The sequence below is a fragment of the Vicugna pacos genome, chromosome 10 (assembly GCF_048564905.1).
Source record: "Vicugna pacos chromosome 10, VicPac4, whole genome shotgun sequence".
NCBI lineage: Eukaryota > Metazoa > Chordata > Mammalia > Artiodactyla > Camelidae > Vicugna > Vicugna pacos.
This window is the reverse complement of record NC_132996.1, coordinates 73949293-73970649: the sequence shown is the minus strand read 5'-3', so window position 1 is coordinate 73970649 and position 21357 is coordinate 73949293. Positions and strand designations below refer to the sequence as shown.

Sequence of the window (21357 nt, the reverse complement as noted above, 5' to 3'; positions counted from 1 at the left end):
ATTTCCATTTCTCATACCTGTTTTTAATTGAAAACATACATCCTACTTCCCTTGTATAATGAAATGATTCTTATTTTTTTTAGTAGCTTTGATTACAGATACGATATAATTCGAACCCTTGAAAAAAACCTGAACTTCTAGCAAAAACCAAGAAGCAAGCAGCTGTGAACTGTTTCTCGTGTCAGCATTTCCTGGTCGGCAGACTTATGAACGTATTTCATAACTTCCAGAAACATACGTTTTCTTCATAGTGTAATTTCTTCCCTCGATGTGGTGTAAGACCTGTGTCCAATAAATTCAAACATCTTTAGTTTTTCTCTAATAAGAAAGCAAAGTAGAGAAACGCCGACTTGCGTAGCAATGAATGTTTTAGCGTTTTCTCTTAATAGGAAATAACCTAGGTTTTCAGTCACTTCTTGTCGTTTCGTTTGATTTAGCAACACTAACGTTTCAAGTTACCAAAGCCTGGAGAAAGTGCCTTTAGGTAGACAGACCATAAGACGTAATTACTCTTCAAGAGTGTCCCTAAAAACGTGTATCCCGTTTCTCTCTCTTTCATTACTTGTGGAAATGCCATCATATCAAGGTAGATTTCTTGTTGACAAATTTCCTAACAGGGAGAGAACATTTTGTAGCACGAGCTTATTGGCTTTCAGCAGAGCGAGGCACAGTGAGAGCACTGTCCCCCGCGGCGGGCTGCGCGGACGCGTGAGAACCACACCGGCAGCGTGAGCGTGTTTGTACCGTAAAGGATTAACCCTAGAGGATGTGACTCTTCTAAAACTTGGGGTTAGATTTTTGTTACATTTAGAAGTATCTGGCTCTAAGTCAAACAATAGAGCTCTTTTGATACCGTCACCCGCAGGTAGAGCCAGCCTGCGTTTCTGACAGACACCCCAGCACGTACACATCCAGAGACACAGAGATCTCACAGTTGCCCTGCTTGAGCTCTGAAAGTTTCCCCTTTCTTATTTTGTTTTTCAGTTTTAGGTCCCACACGTTGAGCCAAGGCTGGAGTCTCCGGCAGTGGGGGCTGTGTTTGCATTTCAAGGACAGAAAAGGATTTACAGCTTCAGGCTTTCTCCTAGGAGCTCTTTTGTTCTCTCGGGGTCAGGATTGTGAAAAGATGTTTTATCAAGCTAGCGTTCTGTAACTGCACGTGCAAAAAATCCACTTGGGAACAGCGTCAAGAGCCCTTCCGGGCTGTTTCGGGGACAGACACGGGTCAGCGTCGCGCCCGCCGTGGAGGCAGCCGGGGTGGCGGCGGGTGCTGCCCACCTGGGAACCGCGAGGCTCTGGAAGCACAAGTTTCCACTTTTTTTTTCTAAGTTTCATTTTACTATAAAGTACAAGTCCTCTTAATTTTAAGCCACATTCCAAAAAAAAAAAAAAAAAAAGCCAGCCAACTCAGTCCACTCCAGAGTTCCTTCTAGACCTTTCCCGCCTAGAAACCCCCCCAGGCCCTCTGCCCAGGAAAGGGCCAGCACCCGCTCCGGACGCCGCGTCTTAAGGTAACAGTCCAAATCAAAGCTGGGCGCCAGCGCCTCACACGAGGAGATCCAGCATTTCAGGCAAGACTCCCCGCACACCTGGAGGCTGCTGTAAAGCGGGGTGGCGGGGGGCGGGGGGCGCCCAAGGGGCCTGCGCCTGGTCCAGAAGGCTGGTCCCAGGGAGACACCAGGTGACCTCAGGTGGGATTTTCGAGAGCCCTCCCAACTACACCGGGCAATGATGACAGAAGTAGTCAGTAAACAGTCTATAAAGGAATAAAAAAGAGTTTTATTTGGGCCAGACAGACTAGCCCCGAAGCCAGCCTCTCAGATGACCCTGAGGAGCTGCCCCAGAGCAGCACGGGTTTCGGCACAGTTTAATATCCCGTCAGAACACAGAACCTCAGACAAGTCAGGGCTGCTCTCCTTCAGGTTTCGGAAAACACAGACCTGCACGTCCACAGCGAGTCGGAGCGACCTTGCTGCCTGGGAAGGGGGCTTGTCGTCGAAGGAGGACCAGCACTGGTGTCCCAGGAGGGGCGGCGTCTCATCTATATTTTTAGCGCGGACGTTCTTTACTTCTGATCAGTGTGCCCTTTCCTTTAATAATTAAAGCGGGTGTACCAGGCTGTTTTATTTAGCATAAAATTCAAGTTCAATCAGAATGACTTCCCCAGACCCCGATATGCGAAAACGTCTTCCATTATTTGCAAAGTTCAAAGGGTGCCTTGGAAAGAGAGGAAACTGGTGGACCACAGCCGCGCCTAGGGGTCCTTCCTCGCGTCACCAACAGCGAGATAAGCAGGCATGCGCCCCTGGCGTGACGCGCACTGAGGGCGCGGCACCACGGAAGCCACGTTCTGGCCCCAAAATTCAACCCGCGTCTGATCGTGAAGACACAGCCCCACAAACCCGACTGCAGGACCCGCTTCCAGACAAGCAGCCTAGACTCTTCAAAGCTGCTGCGGCTCTAAAAGCCAAGGGGAAACCAGTGGTGGCCTGATCCGGGTGAAACGAGAAAGGCGCAGGAGCGCTAAGCGCAGTGCGCTGCCCCGATGCCAGGAGGCCCCGCATCCGTGGTGCTGGGCCGGCGCGAGGTCGGGGGGCGTCCTTGTCCCCGATGTCTCTGCACCTTCCTCTCGAGGCTCAGCAGGGAGGCGCTGCTCACACGTCCCTGGAGGAGGCACATGGGGGTGGCGTCTGGGAGGAACTCGGCCGCATCTGGGCAGCTAATCCAGGTCCCTGCGGGGGATCACAGAAAATCAGAGCCACCCCAAACCTTCGCCCAGGGGAGCCACGTGGAGGTGCATCTGTGGCCGGAGTGGACACAGTCAAAACCGTGACCACAGCTGCACGTGCCCCTGGCAGAGTCTCCCAGACACAGCGCGGGCAGCGGCGAGAAAGGTGAGAAAGGGGAACACAGGGTGATGTTGCTTCCATAACACGTTTCAACACATGGAAACAAGTTCTGTGCCCCCGGGTGCGAGGCGTCCCCGTCTCAGATGGACAGTCCCCTGAGGCGGGGGAGGGGCTCTTCCGTGAGGGGAGCACAGCCTGGTCGGGTGTCGGGTTTCTTAGGCCAACGGCTGGGTGGGTAGGTGCAGGTTTTTCCGATTTTTATTTATGTTGCTGGTGTGTCTTAAACGGTTCATGATTGTTAAACGTCAGGGGAAGGACATTTGCTGGAAGGCAACGCTTATGTCTGAGAACAAAACATAACAAAAGCTCAATAAACTATAGGAAGTTATAAATAAGCACTTCCTTTATCTACCCGTGATGGTGGAACACCAAGGCACTGCAGCCCGAGGCAGGAACCAAACAAGGATGCCTGCTTTTACCATTACTGTGCGGCCCTGGCCTATAAACTGAAGACAATGCAAAAGCTGTAGCATGGAAATCAGACGTGCAGCTTCTGGAAAGGAGGGAACCAAAACACCGCATTCCTGGGGGCCCCCAGAGAGCCAGCGGAAGAGCCTTCAGAATGAATGAGAGAGTTCAGGAAAAGTGGCCAGATGCAAAATACATATTTTAAATCAATATGTTTTCTAGTATTTTCTAGCAACCACGGGTTAGGAGATAAAGTCGAATTTTCTTAAAAATTTCATTCTCAGACAGAAGGGAAAAAAACAAACATAAAAATACTGACTCAGAAATGTTCAGAGTCTGTCAGAGGAAAACGAGAAACTTTGCTGAGAAATATAGAACTGAAATTTGAGAAACAAAGAAACAAAGGGGAAAAAAACACATCACGTTCTTGGGGAGGCAGTTTGCACACCTCAGATGTTCCCAAATTAGCATAACGCACAGGTCTGTCAGATTTTCAGCCAGAATTCTGATAGGGCTTATTTGGGGGTGAGGGGTGAGCCAAGGGCGGGGGGTTTGGCAAGACGCAGCTAAAACTCATACAGGAGGAGAAGCAGGCAGGGACAGCTACGACACTGTTGAAAATTAAGCGCAGATTTCAGAAGTGGAGGCAGGAGCACGGGCGCACACAGAGCGCTCCCGCAGACCTGCGGGCTGGCAGAGCTGCTGTCCCTTTGTCTTCTGTCGTTGTCACAGCAGCCCAAGGAGGTAAGTGCCCTCCTCACTTGCGTTTCCAGAAGCGCAACCCGAAGCTCAGAGTGGGCGAAGCCGAGGCCCAAGGCCGCACAGCTACTAAGAGTGACCTCTGCTGTCGGCCATAAATTGTAACCCCCGTCGCCCGCTGTTGACTGCTGTACACGTTGTTCCAGCTACAACGTTTATCAGCACGATGCCACGGAACCGGAAGGGTCTGGGAGCAGCACGGTCCAAGGTGGGCGGCGGCAGGGCACCTCACAGAGGAGGCCGAGAAAATCAGAAATGTGCATATGAAGGGAGAAAAAGACAGTGAGATTTTCACCCCACGCCGAACACCAAGACACATGCTAGGAGAATCAGAGGTCAATATGTTAAAAAAAATTGTTAAAAATAAAACTGGAGAAGGGGGAGGATATAGCTCAGGGGTGGAGTGCGTGCTTAGCACGCACGAGGTCCTGGGTTCAGTCCCCAGCACCTCCATTAAAAAAAAAAACAACTAGAGAGAGACGCAGGCGCCCGTTTGCCCGCTTTCCCGCCGGGGAGCACTCCTCTGAGCTCACGGGCGGCGCAAGCTCACAGAACAGAGGGAAATGCTCAGGAAGTTCGTTCCTTACTCCTGTGAAGTTTCTGTACAGCAAAGAGAGTTCACCAAGATTAAAAGGCGGGATCTGCTTCTGGCCGAGATGGAGAAACAGAAACCAGATTTATCCTCCTGCCTGAAACAACCTAAAAAAAAATCAAAAAAACACAACAACAAACATGTAAATACATAAAACCACGTATTTTCCCAGACAGTGGACACCGGGCAGTGAACTGCAACAGTCCCCAGGAGACGAGCCCTGTCATGGTCCGACTTGCTTCCTCGAGAGAATTTCCAGGGCTCAGTGCAGGACGGGGGAATTGAGGGGGAGCCCAACAGAATCCCTGAGCTAATGAGAAGGAGCTGAGGGTCTAGGGGGACCAAGGCAACAAGAGGTCATAGGTCACAGAATCGGAGAGGGGTGCGTGCACAGGCGGCCCTGCAGAGGGAGCGCTCGAGCGCTCAGCTGTGTGAGGACCAGCATGTACCTGTGGGGAAGCTGTTCAAGGTCAGAAGAGAACCGTTCCCTGCAAGGGCTGGAGGGACCAGCACCCGCTGCTCACGCAGGGCTGGGAATGGGGTCTGTTCCTCCCATCAGGCAGACTGGAAAAGTGGACAATGCACGGGGCCCAGGGTGCTCGGAGAGGTCTTGCCTCCGCAGTGGGAACACAATCCCGGAATGGGGCCCTGGGTCAGACCCGCCTTACCAGTCAGAAAAACAAGACCAGAAAGAACAAAGCCGTGCCCAGGTGACCTAACTGCAGCCCAGAACGAAGCCCCAGCGTGTCTGTAGGAACATAACGATACCCTGCACCTACTAAGGGAAAGCCCACAGTGCCTGGCATCTGATCAAAAGTCATCGAACAGACAAAGAAGCAGGAAAAAGCCGTAATGAGGAGGAAGGCCAGCCCGTCAGGACCAGCGCTGACGCGCTGACGCCGTAAACCAGAGCCTCATGAAACACCCACCAAGTGACAAAGCAGGGTCAGAGCCGGAAGGCCAGCTAAGAAGACACAATGGGCTACAAAGGAACCTTGCTGAGGCGAAAGGAGACCGAGGAAGAGGAAGCAGAGGAGAAAGCGCCTGAGCGCCTGCGTGTGGCTGGTCTACCCCCCCCCCCCCCGCAGGAGGCAGAGGTGGTCAGACACGGCTGAGAAAGCAGAACTTGACTAGGTGCTGCCTACAAGAAACACATTTTAAATGTGTAACCACACGTAGGTTAAACGGAACGACGGCCTTTGAAACACACGTGAAGCCAAACGCGGTGAAACTCAAGGGAGACGATGCCGTTCGCAGCAGCACGGATGGACCTGGAGACCGTCGTACTGAGTGACGCCAGTCAGACAGAGACAAAAGTCACGTAATGCCACTCATACACGGAACCTAAAGAAAGTGGCCCAGATGAACTTCCTCACAAAACAACAAGAGGCTCTCACACGTAGAGAACCACCTCACGGTCGCCAGGGTGGAAAGGGGCGGCCTGGGAGTTTGGGACGGGCATGTACGGAAGGGACAGACAACAGGCCCCGCCGCACGGCAGGGGACTCTAGTCAACGGCTTGTGACGACCTGGGATGGAAAGGAAGACACAGACACGGCACAGACCTGAGTCACTGTGCTGTGCACCGGGAACTACCGCAGCACTGCGCATCGGCCCCGCTTTGGTTTAAAAGGAGTTTTACAAAACTGAAAGGAGAAACAGACAGGCTACAGCGGCAGTCAGAGAGTTCAACAGCCCTCTCCCCGTAATTGATGGGACAAGCAGGCAGAAAGTCAGCAAGAATGCGGGAGACGTGAGCAGTGCTGCCAAGCGGCTTGACTTGATTGACGTCTATAGAACACGCCACGCAAAGACACATTCTTTCCAAGTGCACGTGGAACATTTACCAATACAGACCACGTTCTGGGCCATAAAACAGGGCTTAATAGGCTGAGAAGGATTCAAGTTACATAAATTATATTCTTTGACCATAATGGAATTAAATTTTAACTCAGCAACAGCAAGATCCTTGGGAAATTCTCAAGTATTTGCAATTTAAATAACACCCTTCTGAGTCGAGGAAAAATCAAAAAGGAAGCCAGGAAGCGTCCTCAACAGAATGAAAATAAAAACACAACACACGGGGACTCACCGAAAGCTGCTACGGCAGGACGCAGGGCGAAATTTCTGCCGCCAAGTGCCTGTACTGGGCGACGAGAAGGAACTCAGATCCGTGACCCTGGCTTCCAGCTTAAGAAAAATAGGAAAAGAAATGCAAATTAAGCCTAAAGAAAGCGTGAGAAAGGGAACAAGAAAGACGGAGTAAAAGCCTGTGCAACAGAAACAGAACAGCAATAAAAAAATTAGGAAAGTCCACCCAAAGCTTGTTTCTTTGAGAATAGCAATAAAAATGGATAAATCACTAACCAACCTGAGCAGGAAAGAGCAAACTAAAACCAGCGCTGTCGGGAACGAGGACGGCGACACGCTGCAGGTTCTAGAGCGAGCACGAGAGCAACGCAGAGTGTGGTGACTTTATGACAGCCACTTTGACAGGTGAGCCGAAACGGATGAGTTTCTTAAGGGGCACGAAGTGCCAAAGCCCACTCAAAAGCAAACAGCTCACCTGAGTAACCCTGTGTCTACCGAGGAGTTGAAAGTGTTCTTTAGAAAGAAAAATACCATATGAGATCGCTCATATGTGGAATCTAAACAACAAAAACAAACAAAAACAAAGCATAAATACAGGACAGAAATAGACTCATGGACAGAGAATACAGACTTGTGGTTACCAGGGGGGTGGAGGGTGGGAAGGGAAAGACTGGGATTTCAAAATTGTAGAATAGATAAACAAGATTACACTGTATGGCACAGGGAAATACACACAAAATGTTATGATAACTCACAGAGAAAAAAATGTGACAATGAGTGTGTATATGTCCATGAATGACTGAAAAATTGTGCTGAACACTGGAATTTGACACAACATTGTAAAATGATTATAAATCAATAAAAAACAAAAAAAAAAAAAAGGAAAGTGTTCTTTGAAGCCTTCCCAACAAGAAACCTTCAGGCCCAAGATGGTTTCACTGGTGGATTTGACCCAAGAGTTAAAGAAAGACTAGCAACTGTATACAAATTCCACACACACACACACACACATACACAAACCTCTTTCTAGGAGGTCCACACTACCTTGATGCAAAAACCAAAGAAAACCACAGACCACTATTCCTCATCACCACAGACGCAAAAATTCTGAAGGAAAGTTTGCAAACAGAATTCAGCAACGTACAACACGGGTAGCACACCATGACCAAGTGTGCTTTATCCCAGGGGCACGGGGTTGGTCACAACACTGGACAATCAATCAGAGTAATTCACCGTATTGACAAACTGAAAAAGAAAACCCATGTGATCACCTCAGTAGATGCAGGGAAAAAACGGTCTCACAAAATTCAACACGCAGCCCTGACTAAACAGTTTGTGCACGGCTCTCAGCAACAGGGCCGGGGGGGCTTCCTCAGACCAACGAAGGGCACCCAAGCCTGAGCGTTTCCTCAGTTAAAGTGGGAGCAAGGCAAGGGTGCCTGCTCTCACCACTCCCACCCAGCACCGTCTCGGGGCGTGCTAGCGCGGTGAGGCGAGGAAAAGCCACAGGGACTGGACAGCGAAGGAAACTGCCTTCCTCGTGGTCGCAGGACCATCCAGAGGCAATCTGGGGCACAAGCGATAGCGTTTCATAAATCACGCCGGAACAAACTGGATATCCACATGCCTGGAAAGGGGGAAAACAGAGAAGGGAGGAGCGGGAGGAGGGGAACCTGGATTTATATTTCAAACTATACCCACAAATCAACTCAAAGTGGATCACAGACCTAAATGTAAAAGGAGAGCCATACAAACACAGGAGGACCCAGGGGAGTGCGGGCATGGCAGAGCTCCCCGGCGCTTAGTGCTGGAGCCACAGGCCCTGGAAAACACAAGCCAGTCAGTTGAAATCCATCAAAATTTTTTTTTTAAATTTGCTCTTCAAAAGGCATCATCAAGAGAGTGGAAAGATAAGCCACTGGAAGGAAAAATCTTGGCAGGGCACAGACTTCATCCAAGACTGACCCAGACTACCTAAAGAACCCTCAAGGCTCCATAACAAGAACACCGGCACCCCAAGTTTTGAAAATGGGTAACAGGGTGGGACAGGCACGTGACTAACCCGGATGGCAGACGAGCAGGTGGAAGGTGCAGGACCCGCCAGTCCCAGGGGAGCGGCACTGCGGGCTCCACTCTCAAAGGGCAGCCAGAATGAAAAAGCCTGACCGTCCCAAATGGGTAGAATGCGGAGGAACCCTAGCATCTCTGGGGTACACACTTGAGTGTGTACCCGCCCCCCCCCGCATGACCCGGCAAGTCCACAAGAAAGAACGCGTTTGTCCTTACAAAGACTTTCACATGAACGCACAGAGCAGCTTTCTTTTTAACTGGCAAAACCTGCAAACATCCCAAATGTCCACCAGCAGATGGATGGACAGGCAAACTCTCGCGTATCCACGCCGCGGCCGTGAGGAGGAGCGTTCCACCGAGGCACGGGTGCGTCTCAGAGTAGCTGCGCTGAGAGAAAGAGGCCAGATTAAAAAGAGGAGTGCGCGCTCCGTGCGGTCTTCCACTCGCAGACAACTCTGGAAGATGCAAACGGACCAGGTCACCGGCTGCCTGAGCATTCAGGGTGGGGGGAGGGGCAGAAGGCACGGGGGGCCGGGGAAGGGACCTCAGTGGCCAGAGGACACTTTTCAGGGGGATGGGTGTGCTCACTACCCTGCTGGCTGGGGATGGCTCCGTGGGTCTCACGTGGGCCGGGACTTCCCGCCTTGTGCGCTGCATGCCAGCTCCACGTCAGTGGAGGGCTGTTTTTAAAAATTAGAAGGCAAATAGCAAAACCGGGAAAACACTCTGAGTCAGAAATGGCAGGCGAGGGGGCAACATAATTAATACATCAAGTGCACGTGGAAGTCCACAGGAAAAACAAGGACACCCTAATTAGTCTGCTGGTGACCAAAACCAAGGCCCACGGGTGAAACCACAGACATTGACTGTCCCCCGTCCTGGAGGCGGGAGTCCGAGGCCCAGGCGTGGGCAGGGCTGGCCCCTCCTGGGGCCTCTGTCCTCAGCCTGGAGACAGCCGTCTTCTCCTGCATCCTCACGTGGTCGTCCCTCTGCGTGTCTGTGTCCTGATCACCTCTTCTTACAAGGACACCAGTCAGACTGGATTAAGACCCAGCCTAGAGATCTCATTTTACCTTAATCTCCTTTTTAAAGGCCCAGCTCCAGATACAGCCACATTCGGAGGGGATGGGGTTCAGGACTTCAGTATCTGAATTTGGGGGGACACAGCTCAGCCCATAACACACCCTCATAGGAAAAGAAATTGAGCCAAAGATGTAAACAGACAAGTCACAGAATCAGAAGCACAAATGAGCAACAAATGAACCAAGAAGTCGTGTCACCAAGTAAGCATAAATGCAAATCCACGGGACACCATGTCTCCAAACCCCCTCCTCCCTCCGTCTGCAAGGCTTCCCCCGGCACTGAGGACCCTTGGTTACTGTGTACCAGACCCTGGCTAGAGGTGACCGCTACGCTCCAGGAAGCCGGACATATAGATCCCACGAAGGTGCACGGAGCCCCTGGGGAGGGACCCGCTGGGGCTCTGGGGGCCTCCTCCAGCCGGGCCACGAGGGTGGCCAGATCTCATGGTGCTTGGCCTGGACATGGATGGAAACACCTGATGGAAAAAAACTTCAAATTTTAAAAAACATGACATTTTTTCTCTGCCCTTTGGCCTCGCTCCTCCCCTGCGGTATGCACTGTATATCTGCATTATGCATTAACCAGACCTCCCCCACGAAAGGAATACCTGCTCAACCATAAAAATCTATTTTTCTTCCCTTGACGTCAGCCATGTAGCTCTTTGGAAGATAACATTCCTTTCTCGGTCCTGTGAGAGGTCGCGATGACCCACCGCTGCCCTTGGACGTGCAGACATCTTTCGAGAACTTTACGAGTAACGGCGATACACCATTTCCCTTAAAGATAGAGCCCGGAACACGACAGCCCGGCCAGATGACCTGCGGAGATACGGGCCTCGCCTAATGGCAGCTCTTGGCTTCGGCACTCACCCCTGACCTTCTGAACGTTACTGGCTGGACTGCTTATATTCCGTGGGTTTTACAAGATTATTGTTTCTTGCAGTGCTAACTGTGTGACGGAGTCTCAAAGAAAATTAACGCTGATTAGGTGCCTTAAAACCTAAAACGCTGATCAAACATACACTTCTATAAGATGAGCGGTTGGAATGGTGTGACCCTGGATGTGAGAAGACGCAACAGGAGGGTGCCGGTGGCTGGACCACGACGGCTAGTGAGACGGGAGCCCGGGGGCCCGTGGTCCCGGTTAACGGGGCACAGTCTGGGGGAGCGGCACACTGAGTGGCCTGTCCTGGGGATCCTCGCCTGACTTGGGAGTGTGCATTCTTGCGCCTTGGGACAAACCGGTCGCAGGATGCCTCCCAGGCTTTGGCTGCAGTTAAGACGGAAAGGGAAGGGGATGTAAAATAAAGAATGTCGCCCGCCACCCAGTTTTGCAAGGACGAAGTCATCCTCAGCGCTGTTGCTGACCCGCAGAGCACGGGGAACGGGGCTCGGGACCGAGATCAGGACGAGCCGCTCCGGGAAAACTAGCGGAACAAGCCCTCAGATGGGTTTTTAGGAGAAAATTTTATGGACCCAGTTTCCTGCACCTTCCCATACTTAGGAAAACACGAAAACCATTGAAAACATCTCCTACCAAGATGCGTGCGAGGCCGCACGTATCCCTTCAGCAGAACCCCGTACTCACTGGTGCATAATTCACAGGTTAACTCTTTGGAACAGCCCTCAGAGATCTCAGGAAGACTGCCTCCCGGTTACAAACCCCAGGCCGGCCCGGACCGAGCTGCCCGTTCCCTTCCTGGGTGGACTACCGATTAATTTCTTTGTGGACACAGCCCTTCAGTGTGTCTGGCCCCTTTGCCCCCAGTGTACCCGCAGGTGCCTTTGGCTCGGGGGCCGGGGGTGTGGCCTGCTTCGAGACTCCAAGCTGGACAGGGACCTGGTCGGGGTGCTGGGGAGGCGCGAGCCTGGGCCATCTCGCCTGTGCCAGTGACCAGTCTGACCACCAACCATATGCAGGGTCACCTCCGAATCAGAAGGAACCATCCCACCCACACAGGAGGCACTGAAGCATGATTGCCACCAGCAAAATTTAGGGGCACAGGGGACCCCGGGCAGGACTCCCAGAAACCCAGGGTGCCCACCGTATGAAGGGGCAGCTGGCGGGGGCAGCCAGGCCAGTGGAGTCAGGAAGAGAGGCGGAGGGGGGCGCAGGGGTGGGACACCCGCCCCTCCGCAGGCCAGGTAGGCTCTAGGCAGAGGTGGGGGGGGGTGCCAGCCTGGCTGGGGGTCCCACGCCCCTCCCCCAGACCCCACCCTACACGTTTTTTCCATCTGACTGTTCCTTAGTCTCTTCATGATAAACTTTTTATAACAAATAAGTGAAACATTTCTCTGAGTTCTCTGAGCCACGCTAGCAAATGAATCAAGCCCGAGGAGGCAACCGTGGGGACCCCTGATTTATAGCTACGCGGTCAGAAGCACAGGTGACGACCTAGCCTTGTGACTGGGGCCTGAAGTCATGGGTGGGGAGGGTGTGGGAACAGTCTCGGGGGCCTGAGTCGATCCCCTGTGGGGCCAGGACTGAGCCGAACTGTCGGACACCCAGCTGGGTGGGAGAACGGCTCGGTGTGGAAACCACTCCCACACTCTGGAATCTGATGATCAGAACCCTCATACGGGCCAGGAAATGCCCTGACCCCTTCTAGAAGGGTCTCTGTGGTGACGTGAGCCTCTGCAGCCAGGGCCACCCAGTGACAGCAGGGAGGGAGTCACTGTGCTTTTACAGAGCAGCTCAGAATTAGCTGCAGTTATCAAAAAAGTCACCCCAATCCCCTCCCTCTTCCCTTTCCAAACTGCACCCCTTGCTTCCCAGGGTCACCTCTGGCTGGTCAGTGGGTACTCCCCTGCCCAGCACCCTGCTCCTGTGGGCCCAATCCCAGGGCCCATCCACCACTCCTGTCCTCGGGGTAGCCCTTCCGTGAAGCGGGGGTGGCGAGGGGGTCCCTGAGGGCCAAGGGCTTATGTGTTCTACCATAGGGGCTTTGCACATACTATCCCAGTGCACTCAAAATGCTGTCTTCTCAGTAAGGCTCCTCTGACAGCCTCATTTAAAATCACAGCCCCATCCCACGTCTGTTACTCTCCCCCACATACATTTCCAAAGGAATCCAGTGTGTCTCACTCTTTGATTTGAGTGCTGTCTGTCTGTCTGTCTCACTCAGGGAATGTGTGTTCCACGCAGGAATTTGCTGGTGTGGTTCTTGGGGCACTGCTGTGTCCTCAGCCCTGAAAGAACATACCAGCAGAATGAGTTAGGGTGTGAATGAGTGTCTCCTGTCCTCAGCTGTGGCCTGAAGGCACCGCCAAGCACTCCTGTCCCTCCCTTGGAGCCCTTCGGGGGCACCCACTGCTCTCTGAAAGAGGCCTCAACTCCCCAGCCTGACTGGCAAAGCTCCTTCTGTTCTTGGCCTTCTTGCTGTCCTCCCTGGGGTCCCATCCGCACCCTGGGGGCCTGCTCCCCGGCCTCCCCCTGCTTCCCGGGGGCCCCACTCTCCCTGCATCCTGCAATACTCCCCCTCGTGACCTCCTGGCTCAGAAAGGCAGTTGAGGTGCTGTGGGTGCACAGCAGAAGACAGTCTGGTGGGAGAGGCAGAGAAAGGGATGGAGGGTTTCGTGGGGAGTTGGGCCAGGGGGCCAGGAAAAGGAGCAGCCCCTCCTCCTCGCAGCTCTGCCTGCTGCCTGCTCTGTGCCTGAGTCTGGGGGGAAGGTGGGCCTGGATTCAGCCCTATGGAGGAGGGTCCCCGCTGAGGGCTGTGTGGGAGACTGGGAGTGGAGTGGGCCAGCATCAGGCCAGGAGAGGCCAGTGGGCTCACCGCGGAGGGTAGCTGGGGGCGCCTGGGAGGGGTCGCAGGGATGCAAGAGTGGCCAAGCGCAGGGGCCCCAACTGGGCTGGCCAGAAAGGCTGGGGAGGGGACAGTGGGGTTCCAGACTAGGAAGGGAGGACACCACCGCGGCCCAGGAAAGCGGGGAGGCCTCAGATGCACGCACCCCTTCCCCACTCCCCCAGCCCCCCACCTTGGGCAGCAGGGGCCAGGGTGGCAGGCTCGTGGGCAGGCGACCGGCCGTGGGGTAGACGGGGTGCGGACCGCCGGTGTGCTGGGCCCCGGGGCGGAGAGCGGCTGTGGGACTGCGGGTGGGACTGCGGGTGGGACTGCGGGTGGGACTGCGGCTGCGCTGCGGCACGAGCGGGGCAGGCGGTGGGCGCTGGGCGCGCGGGCGGAGGGCTCCGGCGCTGCCCAGGTGCGGCCCAGGTGCGGCCCAGGTGCGCGGGCGGCGCGCGTCTTCCCGGTCGCCAGGGGGCGCTGCGGCGAGGGCGGGCCCGGGCCGTGCGCGCCCCTCCTTCCGGCCGCGGCCCCGGAAGCCGGCGATGGCGCGGAACGTGCTGTGAGTGGGGGTCCCGGGGCGCGGGGCCGGGGGCGTGGCCGCGCCCGGGACCTGGCGGCGAGGGCCGGGCCGGGGTCCCTGCGCGCCCCCCGGAGGCCCGGGTGGCCGGGGCGGGCGTCGCCGGGGGACCGCGCCCCGCTCCGCTCTCCCCTGCGGGCCGGCCCGTCGCGCCCGTCTGAGCGGGAAGCGCGCGCCCGCGGCGAGCACGAGCGGCGAGCACGAGCGCGGCCCCGGCCAGGGGGTGGGCGGGGCTGCGGCGCTTGGGCCCCGCGCGGACCGCGGGGAGTCCCGGCGCCCTGGGGGGCGGGGCGGGCGGCCGCGAGGGCGGTTCCGGAGCTGGAAGGCCCGCGCCGCGCCTTGTGCTCAGCGTCGGGGAGCAGGGTCCCCCCTGGGTCTCGGGCCTCTGCCCCACTCCAGCTGAGCGCACCCCTGTCCCCACCGTTACCCAGGGGACCCCCTTGCAGTGCCCGCCGCTGGTCCCCGGAGGGGACGTGCGGATCTGAACTCCCATGAGGGTAGAACAAAGCAGGGTCCTGGAGGGCAGCCCTGCGCTTCCAGAACCTCCCTTCCATCCTCTCACCGTCCCCGGCCTGCAGCGAAGGCTGTGCCCCCACGAGGTTCTGCGGGGCCAGTGGCCACGCGCTGACTCGGCCGCCCAGAGACCTCGCAGACGTTCCCCAGGCACTCAGCTCAGCACTGGTTCTGCCGCAGGTGCCCTGCCCGGGCCAGAGTGCCCGAGCCCTGTCCTCCTCCGGGGTGCCCCACCCAGGACCTCTGCCGTGACCCCCACTTCCCCAGACTTGTGAGGTCGTGAGCAGCATGGGGTTTGGCTTCACTAAGCCCCTTCCGTGGTGCTGGGGCTCCCCAGGTTCAGGGCCAGGTGCCGCGCTTAGGCTCGTGAATTGACCTGCAGCTAAACCGGGATGTGTTTGTGTGAAACTTGCATTTTGAGAGCTGTATTGAGAGTTTTAACTGAAAAGGTGCATCATAATGGAAGATGCTGACTTTTCTGAAGGGGATGGAAAGAAATTTACCATGAGTCAGGTCTGTGGACCATGTGCTAGAAAGGAATAGGCTCAGCTCTCAAAGGATGAGTCATCAGGGGAGAGGGTGGGAGTGGGACCCTCCATGCCATCCTCTGCCCGTGTGCCCATCCTGCACCAAGCCTCGTCCCCTGGGCCCCCAGTGGACCCCTTGCCCCTTGTAGACTCTGCAGACCACCTTCTCGCCCCAGTCCTGGGGCCCATTTGGGTTCAGTTGGCAGTATGGCCTCCTGGCTCACCACGTTCAGCCCTGGGCTCGGGTCCAGTTAGCAGTGGCAAGTTGGTTGGAGCCGCAGGTGGTGGCCCCCACACCTTCTAGATGTCTCTGCTCACTTTAGGGGGTTTGGGGGCCTGGGGAGGAGGGCGGTCAGCTTGCATGTAGCTGGGGAACTGCACACACTGCCTCCGCCAACCCCCTTCTATCTTTTGATCTTCACACTTGTCAAGGAGCTGTTGCTCCCAGCACCAGAGATGTGGAGGTGACCCTGTCCCTGTCCCCGCCTCGGGGGCTGAGCCAGTGCAGAGCAAGCTGGTTCTGACCGATTGCACCTCACCTGAGCAGCAGGGAGCTGGTGGGCAAGGCCAGCCCCTTGTGGGGCCCGGTCCCGGGGGCCACAGCCATGCCGGGGCCGCGTGCGTGTCAGAAGGGCACTTTGAACAAACACGTGTCTCAGAGACTGTTTACGGGGGCGGGGTGGGCATGCTCTTTGCTGGCCTCTTTATGAATCATTCACTGGCCCTTTCCAAAGGCCGGCCTTGGGGGTCAACAGCCCACACCGCCCCGGGCACTGGGGAACCGGCTGCCCACATCAGGTGATCCAAGGGGTCACAGAGGTGGGGTAGGGGCGCGGGGAGCTGCTCCGTTTACTTCCGAACTCGCTGGCAAGGTGATCTGTGGACCCTGCTGGGGCGTCCTTGGGAGCCTTGTGTTCTGAGTTTTTGACACGACCCTCTTCCCTCCCAGGTACCCCCTGTACCAGCTGGGCAACCCCCAGCTCCGCGTCTTTCGCACCAACTTCTTCATTCGGCTGGTGCGGCCTGGCACAGCCCAGCCCGAGGATACTGTGCAGTTCCGGATCCCCATGGAGTAAGCCTCCTTCCCCTCTGAGGGGTGCAGGCTGGGGAGCACCAGGGGTCCTGGAGGTGCCCCCGACCCCGGTTCACAAACTCCCTGTGAAAAGGCAGCCTTGTGTGGTCGGTCTGAGGCCTGGTGTTTGCAGAGCCTCGGGCCAGGCTTCCCACACCCGGAAGCTGGGCCCAGAGCTTGGGACTCCACTTCTCGCATCGAGCCTGTTGCCCTTCCCAGGGGACTGGCCTGTGGCCCCTGCGCCTGCTCGCCAGGCCTCCAGAGCCTTCATGCTCAGCATTTCCTTCACCAAGGCCCAGTGACTGAAGGGACACAGCCTCCCTGTCCTCCGTGCTGAAGCCTTAGGATGTGACCATCTAGGCCAGGCGCCCCGGGGTCGGCGCGAGCTCCTGTGTGAGCTGAGGAGTCGTGTTCTCAGCCTTCAGAGGCAAGGGCAGGAGAGGCTGAAGAGGGGAGGGGACCTAGTCCACTGTGCCCTCATTTCTGGGACGTGCCTGTTAGGACAGGGTGGCTGGTGGCAACTGCAGATGGGGCCTGCCTGGCACTGTGGCCTGGTGTTGTGGCCTGGCTCCTGGCAGCCAGGGGGCACTCGAGACTGTCCCTTCTCTCAGGGACCTACTCCTGGCAGCTTGGCCCCCAGTGAGTGTGGCCAGCGGGAGGGTGAGTGGAAGTGACTGTGTCCCCGGGGGCTGGTCCCCCACCCCACTGTCACCGCAGACTGCCACATTGGGGGTGGGAGGGTGCCAGGTGGGGACCAGTGGCTGCACCTCTGGGGTCAGCCCCGGCTTCTCCCAGGTGCAAGGGGTGAGACTGGGTCCCCAGCTGGCCCCCACCTGTGGCCTGCAGTCAGCAGCTCATCCTGTCGGCCAGGCTGCTTTTTCCCTTGGCCCAGTTCAGACTTCCCTTCTTTCTCTTTTATCCCAGGATGACCAGAGTGGACCTCAGGAACTATCTCGAGCGCATTTACAACGTGCCGGTGGCAGCCGTGCGGACCAGGATACAGCACGGTGAGCCTGGGTGGTGGAGGCTCTCCCCCATGGGCCAGGCTGTCCATGCCACTGGCCTGCAGCCCCCTTGCAGCCTCCCTGGAATCTGAAGAAACTGAGGCACGGGCCTGGAACTTGGGTGGGCTGGCCCCAAACTCGACCACCCACCTCCCCCTCTGCCCCCGAGGTCAGTTCAGCAAAGCCCTCTTTTTATCACCGCCCCCCCACCGCCCCAGCCCTTTCTTGTTCCTTCCTGTTGACCCCTGTCCCCCGCCCCACAGTTGCTCAGTTGTAAATATGACGACCTTCATTCTGAGCTGAGGTCAGCCTGCGAGAGCCTCTGTGCTGACAAAGGAGAAATTAGTTTCTTGAGTTATTTTAGACACATTTGGGTTTTTAGAGTGTAGGCTGAGGCCTGTGCGTGTGAGCCAGCCTGTCGGCCCAGGGCGTGCCAGGCTGCCTGCTGCGGACCATAGGTCCCTGTTTGCCTCCTTGCAGAAAGTGGGTTCCTGGATTAGTGGGACTGAAAACTGTGCTGAGGGGGACGTTTTTTCTCCCCACTTTCCGACAGGTTCCAACAGGAAGAGGGATCACAGAAACATCAGGGTGAAGAAACCAGACTACAAGGTGGCCTACGTGCAGCTGGTGAGTGGCTGCGGAGGCCCGAGTCCTGGCGAGGCTCACCCCCACCGCAGCCTGGGGGCGGGGACAGGGCCCCGGGGCCCTGGGCTGCCGCTTTGTTCTAGTCCATGTGGAACCCCCGGGGAGCTGGGGCTTGGAGCACAGAACCCCTGGTGGGGGCAGGCCCTGGGGAGCTCCTCCGGGACCAGCCATGCTGTGCTTTGAGCCGCCCTGAACATGCCGTGGGCGAAGGCAGGCCCGCTGGGCCCTGGGTGTGGGGTTGGGACAGAAAGCAGAGGCGGTCAGTGCCTCGATGCCGTGGGGGCGGAAGTTGCTGCAGGGGCCTTGGTCTCAGCCCGGACCGGCGAGGGTGTCCTGGGCCCTGGCTGACCTCCCCGCCGGACGGGAGTTTGGGGCACAGCACAGCCAGTAGGTCCTCTTGACCGTGTGCCCTGCCTGGCGGTCGGCACCTGGCCTGAGCCTTTGCTGACCAAACTCAGAGCTGTCTAGAGTAAGACCCGGTTTCAAAGCCCCTTTTCCGGGCTCCTCCTTTCCAGCCCCGGGTGACCCCTAACACGCTCTCTCTGCTGTGCTCTTGACCCAGAGTCGACGGCCTGGCCCCAGCACTGAGGCCCTGTGGGCTCCAGGCGGGCTTCCGCTGATGGGGCAGGTGACCTTGGGCCTCAGGCGTCGCCAGGAGTCTAGCCGGGTTGGGGGTGGGGAGGATTTGCTCTAGTTTCGGGTAAACAGCCCGAGCCCGAGCCGGCCGGCCGCTAGATGGCAGTAGAGCTATTGCAAACCGGCCGGCATGGCGGGCTGGCCCTGGGGCTGGGGAGGCAGTTTGCTGGGAGCCCAAGTTCACATGACAGTTTTTCTGGAAAACAGTCACAGTTGTTCTCAACTGGGCCCCCCCCCAATTATTTGGCCTAATATTTGCTGCACATAGAGTCGGCCAATCCAGGCCGAGAGCACGGCCGTTCGCCTTATAAAGACGCCTGTGTCCCTCGTGCCGGCAGGCCATCTGTCTTTGTCGCGGCATTCGCCACCAGCCCTTCGGCAGGAGCTATAGTTACCGGTGGCTTTTGAGTCATCTGAGTCCTGGCGTTTCCCGGGCCCCACCCCGCCCTGGAAGCCGAGCTCTGGGCCTGGGATCTAGTGTCTGCAGCTGCCACTCGGCTGCCCCCCCTGTGAAATCGACGCGGCACAACTGGGGCACACAGCGTCCCTGCCGGGCATGCTTCCCTCCGCTTCGAAATTAAATTTGTAACGGACCCCCCCCACTTCCCGCCTGGCTGCAGCAGACCTTTGCCTGGAAACCAGCCGGGAGGTTAGGCCCTTGCCCCCGAAGGGGCCCCTTCTCTGTGCCCCATCTCAACACACCTCTCTGTGTGCCCCTCGGGGCCCCGTTCCGTTCCGGACTTCTGATCACAGAGGTGATCGTAAAGCCCTCGGAGGGTCGATGGGAAAGACAGTTAAATTCCCCAAGCTGTCTGGGGCAGGCAGCGCACGCGGTGGGGGTGCCCGGCTCCCGCCGCCCAGAGTCTCGCCAGCCTCAGTCACCCACACTGCCGAGATCCTCGGGTCGCGGGCTGCACGGAGCCTGCTGGTGACCCAGGTCCGCTGTCCCTGGGGCTGGGCTCTCCACTTTCCATCGTGACACTGTCCTCCCTTCCCGTCCTTTTCTTTTTCTGATCAGCTTTGGGAGGATGAGGGTTTTGTTTTCGAAAGCAAGAGGTGCAGGTCTCCAGAGAGGGAGCCTTGGAGGCCCCCGCCCGCACCTGCACGTGGCCCTCGCCTCCGTAAGAAGCGAGGGGTTTCGCCAGCGTCCTCCGTTTTTGTGGATCGCCATCTTTGTATTTGTATCTCAGAGTGTCGCTTCGGGTCTCCCCCACCTCAGAAGACTAGCAGAATCACCTCAGTACATAAAACATAACCCCCCATTCTGGGCAGTCAGCCCTGCATGTAAACTATTGCCCTTTGGTGTTTTGAAAAAGGAGGAAAAAAAGTTTTGAAGCGTGTGAGCAAGTCCTCCCGCAGGCCGGCTACCGAGCACACAGCCGCTGCCTTTCATCACGCGGGGCCTGCGCGCCGCGCCACGTGACCAGGATTTATAAGCCTTCCACTCAGGGCGGAGTATGTGGGCTGCTTCAGGTCATACTTGGCCGCCTGCCCAAATCCAAATTTCTTTACAAAACAAGGGTCTCTGAGAACCAAGCGCCCTTCACTGACTTTGCTTATTAAAACTTTCCAGGTCGGGGTGCTGTCCTCCGCCCCGCCCGTCTGAGCACAGGGGCTGTGTCCCCCACCCCAGCCCCCCATCTCTGGGACTGTTCGGGATGTGATGTGTCACACGTGGAGGTGGGACTTCACCTCGTGTTCGGGCCCCGGGAAGGAGCGTGGGCCTGGCGGGGACCCCGGCCACGCATGGGGCCGGCGCTGGCGCTTGGCCGACACTCGCATTCTGAGCTTTGAGCGAGAGATGTAAGCAAAGCTGGTCTTGATTTATAGACTGCTGCACACGCATGTTTCTCTGTGCGTTACATGAGTTTTATTTGCCGAGCTCTGAGCCAGGGGGAGGGGTGGTCTTTAATGTAGGCAGAGGCCGTTAGGTATTTTGGGTGGAGAGGGTTCCAGCGAGGCACCAGACGTCATTTGTGCCACGTTTCCTCGCGCCTGCCCCAGTCCGGCCGGGCTGCTCCCCGCCGCCCCGTGTGAAGTGCTGACCTCGGTGAGGGGGGCATTGTCACCGCCGCTGGCGTTCCCACTGCACCTGGGCTGCTGGCCGGGCGCCCTCCCTGCAGGCGAGGGGCAGGAGGATCCTGTCTGTCCTTGCTCCTCTTGGGAAGTGTGGCTCCACGTGGCGGCCCGTGGATGTACCCGCGGGAGCCCCAGGCCACCCTCTGGGCTGAGCCTTCATCCTTCCTCCCCAGGCGCATGGACAGACCTTCACGTTCCCAGATCTGTTTCCTGAGAAGAAGAGCCCTGAGGGCAGTTCTGGGGACCATGATGACATCAGGGACCAGCTCCTGGAGGACCAGCGGCAGAGGCAGATCCCCGACCCCCGGCGCGGGGGCGTCCCCAGCTGGTTCGGCCTGTGACGGGCAACCGTGACATGTGAAAGTTTGAATAAAAATGCCGCTTATGCAGAACTGGCCCCGGCTGTGTGTGCTCGCCCCCGTGCCCTGCCGCCCACGACGGCTGCCTCTACTGAAGCCACTGTGCACCGTGCAGGGGCCCGAGTGGACCGTGGGGGCCGATGGGCCTGCAAGGCAGGCAGGCCGGAGCCCCCTTGCAGTGGGGCAGGGAGACAGGCCTGTGCAAGGCCCCCAGGAGGTGACCCTGAGCAGTTCCGCTTAAAGGCT

At 57.1% G+C, this 21357-nt stretch overlaps 1 protein-coding gene and 1 long non-coding RNA gene across 12 annotated transcripts; one reads left to right on the top strand and one right to left on the bottom strand.

Annotated features, from left to right (window-relative positions):
• Window positions 1-1743: 1743 nt before the first annotated feature.
• On the bottom strand, window positions 1744-14168 carry LOC140698856 (uncharacterized). 11 transcript variants are annotated; one of them, XR_012076868.1, is made up of 9 exons: window positions 13890-14168; window positions 12969-13100; window positions 10520-10730; window positions 10216-10387; window positions 9068-9216; window positions 7904-8581; window positions 7235-7316; window positions 6761-6858; window positions 1744-2732 (listed from the first exon to the last, which is right to left on the bottom strand). It is a non-coding gene; the product is annotated as an uncharacterized lncRNA (long non-coding RNA). The 11 variants fall into 11 exon arrangements; XR_012076869.1 differs by having other exon boundaries at window positions 9068-9211; window positions 10221-10387; window positions 13890-14167; XR_012076862.1 differs by having other exon boundaries at window positions 7904-8004; window positions 8487-8581; window positions 9046-10387; window positions 13890-14166.
• On the top strand, window positions 14158-21144 carry MRPL23 (mitochondrial ribosomal protein L23). The gene is made up of 5 exons (XM_072970543.1): window positions 14158-14258; window positions 16266-16388; window positions 17313-17395; window positions 17946-18019; window positions 20926-21144. Exons 1-5 carry the CDS (start codon window positions 14242-14244, stop codon window positions 21091-21093), a joined length of 465 nt encoding a protein of 154 aa, XP_072826644.1. The 5' UTR covers window positions 14158-14241; the 3' UTR covers window positions 21094-21144.
• Window positions 21145-21357: the final 213 nt, after the last annotated feature.

Excerpts from the sequence above, each read along its gene's own strand:
- MRPL23 (XM_072970543.1), top strand. Across the intron at positions 16,389-17,312 it reads CAGTTCCGGATCCCCATGGA|GATGACCAGAGTGGACCTCA; the intron begins GTAAGCCTCCTT and ends CTTTTATCCCAG. Across the intron at positions 17,396-17,945 it reads GCGGACCAGGATACAGCACG|GTTCCAACAGGAAGAGGGAT; the intron begins GTGAGCCTGGGT and ends ACTTTCCGACAG.